Source organism: Primulina huaijiensis, chromosome 10 (genome assembly GCF_012295235.1).
Source record: "Primulina huaijiensis isolate GDHJ02 chromosome 10, ASM1229523v2, whole genome shotgun sequence".
NCBI classification, from domain to species: Eukaryota; Viridiplantae; Streptophyta; class Magnoliopsida; order Lamiales; family Gesneriaceae; genus Primulina; species Primulina huaijiensis.
The window spans coordinates 668,869-680,900 of NC_133315.1; the positions used below are offsets into that span (position 1 = coordinate 668,869).

Genomic DNA, 12,032 nt, shown 5'->3' on the forward strand with positions numbered 1-12,032 from the left:
TTAAATTTGAGACGAAGTTAGGTTCGAAATCCAATTGTAAAATTCCCCACCCCCAACTCCAAAAAAGAAAAAACTATAAATAACTCAATATTATTTAGAGCAACAACATCAAATTTCACATTGGATCTACCTTCAATATAAAAAATCTTCAGCTATTGTGGGTTTTTTAATTAGTAGTTGACTCTTATATCAGCAAGTTGCAAGTTGAATCTCATGGAAAAGCTTCTTGAGTTGCAACCACACAGTTTGACTGAAAAATAATAAGGTAAAAATTACATGAAGCTCCACGTTTAGCTAAAATATAGACCCTCTTGTAGTTTAGACTATTATCATTACCTTTCGCCAAATATAAATTTTGATTCTGTATCATTTTCTTTGACCCAATAGTTTTAAATAGTATGACCACTGGGTGTTCTGGGAATGCTTTATTATTATGGTAATTTGAAATTGAAACTGAAATTTGAAACCATATATATCTAGTTTTTGCTGATACCCCAAATACATACTACATAACCTCAAACAGAAAAATGACGCTGAAATTCAGCTGGAAACTTGACAGTGACTATATTACAATGTCAATCAGTAACTAGTGTTTTTTTCAGTATTATGTGACCAGAATCATCCTTCTCAAAAAGACGCTCGATCAGCTCATCCCAGTTTTCTCTACCTCTGCTTCTTGTCGATGATCCTCGTGAGGAATCACCAAGGGATTTATGGGACTCTTCATCGGATGTTTGATCAAAGGTTCCATATCGAGAAGGTGAAAAAGCATGTGGAACGGACAATGAAACAGCCCTTCGCAAAGCAGCATTGTACTCCTCGCTGTGCTCTTTCTCTAACGTCTCCTGACGCTCCATCCTTTGTTTTTCTGGACTCTCAAGCGCGTGATCTTTCTCTTGCATCAACTGTATTTCAGACGGGAAGTGTATTAAAATGTGATAAGTTAATTAAGACTGGAGAAGGAGATGTAATATGCGAGGGGAGATTTAGTGCATCAAGAAGGAACATTCTATGTGATTCTCAAAATATCATATAAAATTGGAAAGGTTTTCGATCGCCTGCTCACCCCGCCTGAATCATTATGCTGGAGTAAACTAATGATTTACTTCTGAAACTGTGCAGCTATATGTGTTGGGAAACAAAGAATACATTCTCTAGTTATATTTATATTATTATGATTATGATATATAATATGTATTGTTATTGTTAGAAAAAATTTCCTACTATAGTTAATCTAAAGAAGCAGAAAAAACATACTTCAAGAGCCCTTTCGGCTTCTCTCTCTATCCAGAGAATGGCATGGTCAGAAGTGGCATTGCAAGAGAGAACTATATGCTCGAATCTTCCATCAACTGGCACTGCTGTCTTCACAACCGGAGGGAATCTTCCACATCTTCATTAAAGAATGGAATATGTAATTAAGAGACAATAAATTATTTACACAATATCTATCAATTCACTTCAAGAATTGTCTTCTCGATTTCAGAACTCGCTGCTTTAGCTCTGGATGAGACCAATTGATAAAAACTTTGATTTAAAGTCACGGCCACAGATCAAAATTCCACAAGCATGAACGCATGATGTTGCTATTCCACATTAATTCTATGAGAAATTATGGAATTACTATAAGTTTGGGAAGCTTTATCACTTAATAGTGTAATCTTTCATGCTTCGCTCTCCTTCATATACCTGAATGGTTTTCGCTCAACAATGTGATAAAGGCGACCAGGTGCGTATAGTCTTCTTGGATCTTTCAGCATCTTCTCTTCAGGTATGCATGTATCAGCCACGCACCTTAAGCATAATATGCAAGGCAAACTGTAAAAGAAGTGTGTATTTGAAAAATTAGTTCTTCTACCACAACAAATAAGGTAAAGATTGAGTTAAAATTTTATAATCCTTATTATTACCAGAAAAGTGACTTAAAGATGTCTTCCAAGGGGGTGGCTGTTCTGGGTAAGAAATCATCCTGATCAAGTGAGCTTTAAGTCAGAAAAATTAGTTAACTTATTCATGAACATCACGAAGCAAACAAGTCTTACCACAATGTGATGAGCTGAAAAATGATGAAAATAATACAGTGATTTGATCTCTTTTCGCCAATTTGTGATTTATAAAAGCTGCCTTCTATCTTGAATGATAGATTATGTGACCAGAATAAAGAATTGATTTGTTCAAATGCAATGCGAAAAGCATGAAAGTTACATAGCTTTGTTTTAATTTACATGAACTCATCAGTCTCATGTCTAAGATTTTATATAACAAAACAAGAATGATTAGGTTATCCACCCACAGAAAATAATCAGAAACAGGAAGACATAAACTGATATGGCCTTGTATTCGAAGTTATTTTAAGTTTCCATTTCAATGTTAGAGTAGGTGTCCGGTAAGCCAACTTGTGGATCAGGCTTTTATTGACTCTAACGTAAAATAATCTTTATTTTAATAATATTTTACGATTTCATTCGATTATGGCATTATACTTTATATGTATACCCATGCAAGTTGTATAGATAAAATCTTTGAATATACAATAGGTATCACGAGGTCCGCCTCGCAACGTAAGGCCATGAAACTCATTAGGAAGTGTACCGTATATTCTAAAACAGGTTCCCAGTCGAATCTGCCGCCTAAAACAAAGATAAAGGTCGCTCGAGCTCGACACTATCATATGTGGTGTAAAGGCCATGTTTCATTGTCAAAGGCATGAAGATGTCCATTCACACATATGGGTGATCATATGATGATGCACTGAACAACCCCCCTCAGACTGTCCAAGTGGTTCTTACTTATCGAGTGAAATTGTCCGCAATTATGGTTGTACACCATTAGTCCTTTGACCTGGGACAATTTAAGAGCTATGCGTACCAGCATGCACTTTGATCCGTTTAACAACTCCATTGAGGGTCATGAGGTGGCGAGGTTGGGTGTAGTTTCGAAATACGTAGGAGCAAATGCATTATAGTCGTGGATTCACAGTTCGCCTACGGGTGAAGATCCTATGTGATCTGATGAGTTAATAGTGCAAGGAGTCTCTAGCCAGAGCAAGAAATGTGATTTAAGGAAATGTGTTTTCCTAGTTGCATATACCATGCCACTATTAGTACTCAAAGATAAATCGCATCGTTATCAAATTCATATGCAACTCTCAATATACCAATGGTTGCAGATTCGATTGGGAAATATGAGTTGAAGGGACCGAACTATACGCTAACCATTACTAAAGGTTCTTACAGGCAGTATCAGTGACACCTACGGGATCATGGGGTGATGCTACTAGACACTCTTACCATGATCCGATGGGTGCAATCAGAAATGACTTACGACATTCTTGATTAAGGAGTTGATGAAAAGAATGGGGCTAACTAGGATAAGCCCGAATAAGAATAAATGTTATTATGAATCACATGGAGATGTGAACCCACAGCTAGCTGCATCCCTGAACCATTGAGGGTCACACAAGTATCGGATATTGTATTCCCGTTGAGATACTCATATTTCAAGGAGTTGAAAATTTGGCGACTATAGTTTGATGGAGACCAAACATGAAGCTTATAAAGGAGTTTATGAGCTGATTTCATAGGGGGGAAGAAATGGAAGTTAGCTTAATTGCTAAATAAGGAAGGATAGTGGAACTGCCTGTTTTGTGAAGGAGTTCACTAAACTGACAACTGCCCAAATGATAAGTGAAAATTTTGATCTTCGAAATTTTCAATTTTCATTATATGAACAAGACTATCCGTGACATATCGGCACCCTCGGATCATCGATCGGAGCTATAATGAATTCGGAATCATTCATTTAGTGGATGTAGAATTTACTAATTAAATGTCGGTACTAGTAGTGATGACTACTAAACATGTACACATATTATTATTATTATATATATCATGTGTTGTCAAAAATTGACAAATACATAATATAATAAGTAATAATACAAGAATTTAGATATAATGAAATTATAATCCTAATAGGGTAAGGACTTAAGTCCTGGTAGGAGAGAGAATCCTAATCTAATTAGGAGTCTCTAGATATATACACCACTAGGACTCATAAACCATACTATAATTTTTACACAACCTTGCACACAAAATTGAAAAACACTCTCTCCTCGAAGCATCAAGTTTCGGCCACACACATTTTGTAATGGAAAATTTCGGCCAAGTGCTTCCTTCCACCGCCGCACTGCCGTCGCTGCACCGTCTCCGGATTTTGGAAATTCGGAGGACATAGTCTCAACGCAAAATCGCTTGTATTTACTTGTGCAATCCAAGCGAAGGAATACCGAATCTGATCGTGGACCGGATTAGACGATCAAAGAGGAGAGTCATTCGTAAAGATTTACAAGAAAGACTATCTCCGTGTAAAACCGGAATAGTTTGAAGTCCAAGCGTTGAGAACGCAAAAGTATGATTTTAAACGTCTTATGAATGGTTTGTTAAACATACGACGCCCAAGCAACGTCTTGAATGTCGAGACGAAAAATTTTAAACTTTCGCTGCATTTTGGGTGCGAGAATTCGATGTCCCAACATTCAATCCATGTCATGCTCATGCAGAAACAAAAAACTAAAAAATTATGATACCACCATGTTCCATAGCTTGGTTGTTTAGCTAAACTTTTGAGAGAATCCTTCTGGCAGGGGAGAAAAATAAATAATAATTCCTCAAGTAGGGAATGGAGAAATGTATTAGAAATATTAAATACAATACTTCACAAGCTACGAGATGCTAAATCATGTCCATTTACATATACAGGTCAATATTAGATAAATCATCAGAACAGGTAAAAATATGAGCCAAAGCAAGTTAGAAAGACTCAATACAGAACAAAATCATGCCACATTATCAGATGCTGCAAGTATAAAACGAATTACCTGAAGAACAATAGAATTGATAACATCAGCATATCTCACAGCCAAATTAAGAGACATACATCTGGCCGGTGCAATAGCAAAGCACCTGACTCTCCTCCTGTCAATATTGCCCAGTTTATCAAGGTTCTGCACCACGACCAGTGTCAATAGTGCCGCCACACCTGACCCTAGAGAATGTCCCGTAAATGTCAAAGTATAATTCGGATATTTTTTTACCAGCTCCTTCAAATCATCACATTCTGCATTCAAAACCACCCCTGCTGCGTTCAAAAGCCCATTATGGACATAACCCCCATCAAATTTCCTTCTGCCGAGCTTATTATCTAACAAAACTGCATAGTCACTCTCCTTCGCAAGATTAAGGCCTCTTATTGCAAGAACTATATCGTTATGCTCGTGATCCAGATATACCAAGTACGGGGGCGCTTTCCCAAGAGTGTCCTCATAATTTTTCTTCTTAATTAAGCAATCGGGATCGATTCCATACCCTCGAGGAGGCTCCCAGAGGGGTTGTCTAAGATCATCTTCATAGACAGCTAATATGTATCGGCAGAGCCTAGGGACGGGTTCGAATTCTTCGGGTGTGGCCATGCCCCATGTCTCGCTATCATGGCCTGCGGTGTGTAGGCACCGCTTCCATGCCCATCGAGCACATGCTAAACAATATACACACTCAAGAATGGGCAGACCACAGATAATTGACATAGCCTCCTAATGTCTAAGCCTCTAAGGATAATCTATCATGACAGTATTTCTAACTAACTGGAGGCGTCCTGAGATGATAAATCATCCAGATAGATTTTCATTTGAATGGTGAAAAATGCCACAAGAGCAAAATTGATGTCAAAACAAGTTCTATGAAAGTGAAATAGGAACACGGAATTGGAAACTAGGAGATTGGATTCTCGGCAAAATTGACGTAAATACTTCAAATTCACCACTTCAAGATCAAATCTGTGAATACAACAAACACCACCACCACCACCAAAAGAACAGATGAATCACAGCTAACAAACTGAAAATTTGGGAAGCAAATACGAATGCAACAACCAAGAAAGATTAAAAAAAACTCTAATCTTGTATAAATGTGCAGAATCAATAAAAAATAATCTGATCAAAATGCAGAGCAGCTTATTAATTAACAACAAAAACAATGAGCAATGATTGGGCTTCCGCTACTTGTGTTTTAATTAACATAAAAAAGTAAAAGCCAAATATACTCCCAACTACTATCTTTACAATAAAACAAAAAGAACCCAGAAACAAAATTTAGAACTGACCCAAGAAAATAAAGAATCGAAGCATCAAACTCGTTAAAATCAAGGGTAAACCAGTTTCTTGAATTTTCAGAAAGCCCACGTAGTTGGGAGCAAGAACCAAACAAAAAAGAGCTCAGATGAAAACAAATTCTGCTTAATAACCGTAAATAATCCAGGAATTTAATCTTTCGTTAGCTGTGTAAGGTAGGTGAAATTCTTCGATCACATAATTTCTGGATCAGTCGAGAGGAGTAGTTACCTGCCAGTCAACCGACGATTCAACCAACAACTGGCATTAAATTATTTTATTTTACACAGGCTACTTCGCGGAAAGCATATGTAAATTTTTTTTTTAAATTTTTTGTCTTTTATCATGAAATTCAAAGTTTAATAATTAGTAAAATAGATAATTTTGAAAAAGTGCATACATAAGAAAACACGTGAAATGAGAGTAAAGTATAATTTTTTTTTTGTTTTAAAAAAATTTGTTTAAAAAAAGTATACTTTTTTATAATAATGAGATTTATCAATTATCAGAAAAGTTAAAATAAAAATAAAAATTAATCTACATAATTATCAGAAAAGTTAAAATAAAAATAAAAATTAATTTACATAATAAATTTTGTCAAAATTTTATATCTTAGAAGTAAAAAAAATTTATTTTTGACGTTGTTTTAGAAAGTAAGATTAAGCGTGTAACATGACCAAAAAAACTATACTATTTGGTCAAAAGCAGGAAGAAAATGATCAACTTTAAGGCATTAAGTGCACATTATTTTGTATTTAAGAGAAAATCTTTAGCAAGATTTTAATTGTGGATGTTAAGTTTCAAACTTTTTAAACTTAAATGCAAGGCAAAGTGATTTTTCTTGTCACAGTTAAAACATATTTGACAATCTTTTATATGGTCTTTTTTGTAATATGATTTAATAAATTTAGATTGATTTTTGCGTATAAATTTTCTAATTTTTTTAACAAATTAAGACATGGCTTCATGGTTTAATTGCTCAGCCAACTTCTTACTTACGGTCTCTTTGACCGAAAGAGTAACAGCGGTTGCAGTCAGAGTCTTGGTTTGTTGGAAAATGAATGTTTCTTCATTAGTTCGAATCTCAAGCTCAAACTCAGAGGCCTTGAGATCAGCAAATAAATTATGCAACTACAACTTGTTTAAATCCTTAGATCCTCGCATGACCGCGGTCTTTACATCACATTATTTGGAAAATGCTCTCATTACCTTTAAGACAATTTCTCGGTAAGAATATTCCTTACCAATAGATACCAATAGATATAATCTCAATAATGATATTGTTAAACTATTCATCAAACTATTGTTAAACTATTCATCAAACTCATTAAGAGTTTCTCCAGGATTCATTTTGATTTCGTCAAACTTCTGGATGGCAACGGTCAGCTTGTTTTCCTTAGTTTGATCATTTTCTTCACATAGTTGAGTTAGTTTCTCTCATATTTATTTAGCTGTAGAACAAATTTTAAATTTTGCTAAACATATTTTTATTAAAAGTTTTATAAATGATATCTTTGATCACATTATCCAAGTTGGTTTTCTTTTTTTCATTTGCAGTCCATTCTGGCCGGTGTTTCTCTACGATTTGTAAAGCACCTTCAATGACAAAAACAAATGAATTTTCCTTCATATTCTGTATTGGACCATTAGTGATAACATATCACAAATTATCATCTTTAGCGGGAGAACGGTCCAATGATTTTTTTGATTATTATACTCAAATATATAACTTCAACAAGATAAATAAATACGGTAGAGTAAATGACCCAGAATATATGGAAGTTCCAAGGCAAAATCATTCTAAGTATTCCCTTCTTCCACTTAAGAATGAATTCATTAGAAGACTTTGGTTTTTCAAATTCTTTGTAACAATCCGCTTCAATCTTAGGTCTTATCAAATGACTAAGTTGAAACTTCTAATATCTTTTACAATGGTTAAGACTCTCATTCAAACAACCAAAACACCACAGCTATAACAAAGAATGAATCATGTTTGCAACTTCTCGAACTATCTCTGGCAGAAAACGATCGAGTAGTTATTTTTCAAGCTTTGAATGATCCTTATAGATCTGATAATATCTTGAAGAAAGAGCTGTGAGCAAAGTATGATATATGAGAAGTGTGCTCAGAATTCTTTGAGTATGCAATTTTTTTTTGAATTATTTGCTTCAAGTGTATCTCTTTTTCTCTCTTTCTTGACTTTGAATTCTTGTTTGCATTCTCTATATATATTACTGGAGTCTTTTTTCTCGTTCAACGACTCTTTGTATTGTAGCCCGACAATATGGACACATCAATAACATGTGTTGCATCTTTCATTAAATGCTCTTTAATGTATTTTTTTCTTTTGCACTTTTAAATTCCACTTTATTCAAAAGCTCTCAGACAACATACTGATGGAAATAATCTGAGTCAGATTAAAGTTGGTAGGATGTGTGCAAGCTTTCTATTTTAAGCTATCTACTGATCTGTTAACTTTCAAAAATATCTTTAACTATGCCTAGTTGAGAGTTGTTTTAGTATATCTCTGATCGATCCGGTTGGGTAACATATTAGTCTAGTGCTACTGTTGAATAATCAAAGAAGCAGTTGAGTAACTTTACCAGTAGAGAGATGATAACTACAAGAATTGCACTTAATTTATATGAGAATCAGGATAGAATTACATTTGGTATTTGTTGTTTTTGTGTCGTGTAGGAGATAAACCACTATTGGATGATTGATGACGATTAGGGACAATTTTTATGTCGAATGGTTGATGGACGAGGGCCGCAGCGCTACTGTGTGCGAGGAACAGGCGCCCCAGCGCTATCATCGCCGAGCAACAAGCGCCTAGGCGCTACACCATCAGCGCCGCGGAGCCAAACCTCAACCCAGCGGGCGCCTAGGCATTGTACCACCAGTGCCGCGACATGAGTACCTGCGAAGACTCGAAAAATGGGCTTTCCTTTACGGCCCTGACGAAACATAGAAAGGAAAACCTAGGGAACAAAAAGAGACAGACGTTTTTGGAAGGAAAAACGTGAGAGAAGACACAGAGCACAAGTTGAAGACGCTCTGGATCGCAAGGATTGATCACGAAGACGAAGAACGATGAATCTGGGGACAGAGACGCCACTTCTGATTTGTCATCTAATCTTTCGCTTTTTTATTTCTTGTGTTGAGATGTCTAGACTTTCGAATATGCGTTGTTTTTGTTTATATTTCGCTATCAACTAACTTTTTCATTCTAGATGATGACGTAGCTCTGTTGATACGATGATTTTTTGACTCAGTTGTTTATATGATTGAATTTCCTTTGGTTTAATTGTGTTTTCTAGTTTTTATTCGACTTCAATTTACTAGCCATAAATTGTTTGTTGTCTGATTAATTCTACAAATCAGGAGGGAGACTAGAATTATAGATCGTTAGAGACATATAGTTAAATGTTTATATTGTTCGGAAGGCGTATAACTTTAGTGAAGCCTAGGTAAGATCATCGTTTGTATATATAATTTGAACTTGGATTTTTATTAGGAATGATACAATTTATTCATCACATGGGAAAGGAGGAATAAAATAATTAAATATTTTTGACGGTTAAACGTTTGGAATTCATGAATATCAATGGGAGAAAATAAAATAATTAAGTGTTCTTGGAGTGTCAATATTTCTAAAACAAAATTATAGAATTTTTATAAATTAAAAATCCAAACATACCTATAAATCAAAATTTCAATTTTTAAAAAAAAATTAATTTGGAAATGCATTGAAATGAAAATACATAACTAAATCTCAAAAATAATTTTGAATGTCAAAATTAATTATGAAAAAAATTACATCGAGTCAAAATATTAAATTTTCGAAATTATCAGATTCAATCCAAAAAGCCGAAAAATACCTTAAATCAAAAATCCATAAATTGAAAATTTGAACTTCTAATTCGAAATTAAAAAAACCTACCCCCATATTTCAATCATCATCCCTGCCAACTCATGCAGCAAAATTATTGGTCGTAGACCAACGCCCATGGGCTTCCGGCCAGCAACCATACTCGCCGGAAGGCGGAGAATTTCACCAATTAGAGGGCTATGGTTTCTTGTCCAACTTTTAAAAATTAAAATTTCAAATCTTAATTTGGGGTTTATTCTTAATTTGAATATCATTTAAAAATTTATTATAGAAATACATCAATATAATTTTTCAAATTTTTTGCCCAATTTAAAATTCTCAAAAATATCAAAGCGGAGTCAAAACAGCTCTAATACCAACGGTTAGAAATACTAACATAATAAATAGTTAAATTCGATCTACATACGCACAATATAACATGTACAGATCAATATGCGGAAAAATTAAAGGCAAGAAGGAGTTATATATAACTTCTAGCCATCAATATTGAATTTGATACTACAACTAGCAAGTAGCAAGATCTCACGTATATGAGAAAACAGAGATCTTCCAATCATTTATTAAATTTATGATATTGTGTTTTTATGAATAACTGCATTGATTTAGGGACCATGTATGCCATTATTTATAGACCTTCTTTAACCATCATAGAGTAACTCGATATTTGGCAAATCTTGATGATTTTTATCTGGGATAAGGTAAATCAAATATCAAGATATTTATCATCTTAATATAGATAATAGTCTTGATTTAATTTTTTTTGAATATAAGACGTCTCTCATATTTATCTTATTTAAATATGTTAATCATAACAAAATTATTTTATGAACTTAAATAAAATAATCTAACACATACATGACTAAAATTCAAATGAAATCAACTTGCTTATAAACGATTCTCATTGATTTTTTTTTAAAAGGATTTTTTTTCCAATTTTTGAAGTTTTTATAATATAGTTTACATTTCTTCTCAATACAATAACGTCCCTTTAAGGCAAGTCCACAATATTTGGAGTTGATGGGCTGTTGGTAACAAAACCCAGAATTATTGGACCGAATTAACCTATGATCGATTTTCATAAAATCAATGTGTATAAATCGAGAAGTTGATTAATCTAATTTATAAAAATTCTTTAAAATTGAAATTAATAAGCCAGAATTAGATTATGCTTCAATTTATCTGTAAAAGAACTAATTAAAAAAAAAAATCACCATTCAACTTTTGAAATATTTATGGAAGTGAATATATTAACAGGCTTTCCATGAATAACTAGGTGACTCCTTTTAATTAAAGCTAGCACACATCTTACACTAGGCAGAGATTAATCCTTAGGTTATTAACTTGACTGATCACAAAAAATGTTCATGCTTACTCGAGAGAATGTCACTCTCCTCCGATCGCACCAACATAGCTCTTCGAGAGGAAATTCAGAATCAAACAAGAGTAGGTGATAAGCCTAAATCTTATAGAGATTTAGGGATTTTTATTTGTGCTTATTTAGACTTTTTATCCCAAATTATGTGCTTAATTGAATTAATAATTGTATATTTAAATAAAAGAAGAAAAATGATTAAATTTGGAAATAAAATAAATTTACAAGACTTCAAAAGAAAAAATACTAAAAGAAAGGAAATAAAATATTTTTATATTTTATTATCTTGATATTATTGAAATTCTTGATAAAGATGGAGCCAAATCTTTGAAAATAAAATCTACAATATTTTCTAAAGGGTTAAGTTGGAGATGAGCTTAAAAATAGACCAGGGCCACGATAGGGCCGAGACAAATTAATTTTTGATGTTTTGAGTTTGATTCAATTCTATTATTTATTTTTATTCATTGATTGATGTCGTTTATCACGCGTTCTTTTAATCTGGCCAATTAAATTGAATATATGTTGGTTAATCTAAAACCGGAAGGCGATAGATTAATATTTACTTCATACTTCAATCAACACATGGTTAAATTGACTAGAAA

At 33.7% G+C, this 12,032-nt stretch overlaps 1 protein-coding gene across 2 annotated transcripts; it reads right to left on the minus strand.

The window, feature by feature from the left end:
• Window positions 1–446: 446 nt before the first annotated feature.
• LOC140986106 (uncharacterized) lies at window positions 447–6,440 on the minus strand. 2 transcript variants are annotated; one of them, XM_073454107.1, is made up of 5 exons: window positions 4,877–6,440; window positions 1,911–1,969; window positions 1,690–1,794; window positions 1,258–1,393; window positions 447–905 (listed from the first exon to the last, which is right to left on the minus strand). In XM_073454107.1, the coding sequence occupies exons 1-5, from the start codon at window positions 5,579–5,581 to the stop codon at window positions 576–578; spliced, it is 1,335 nt and encodes a 444-aa protein (XP_073310208.1). In that variant the 5' UTR covers window positions 5,582–6,440; the 3' UTR covers window positions 447–575. The 2 variants fall into 2 exon arrangements, with proteins under 2 accessions (XP_073310208.1, XP_073310207.1); XM_073454106.1 differs by having other exon boundaries at window positions 1,690–1,818; window positions 4,877–6,437.
• Between the last annotated feature and the right edge of the window lie 5,592 nt (window positions 6,441–12,032).

Bases quoted from the DNA above. Each gene is read 5' to 3' on its own strand.
- LOC140986106 (XM_073454106.1), bottom strand. From the start codon at position 5,581: ATGTCAATTATCTGTGGTCTGCCCATTCTTGAGTGTGTATATTGTTTA. The intron at 1,819-1,910 runs GTAATAATAAGG...CTTCTTTTACAG, and splicing joins ATCTTTAAGTCACTTTTCTG to TTTGCCTTGCATATTATGCT. The intron at 1,394-1,689 runs GTATATGAAGGA...TCTTTAATGAAG, and splicing joins GTTGAGCGAAAACCATTCAG to ATGTGGAAGATTCCCTCCGG.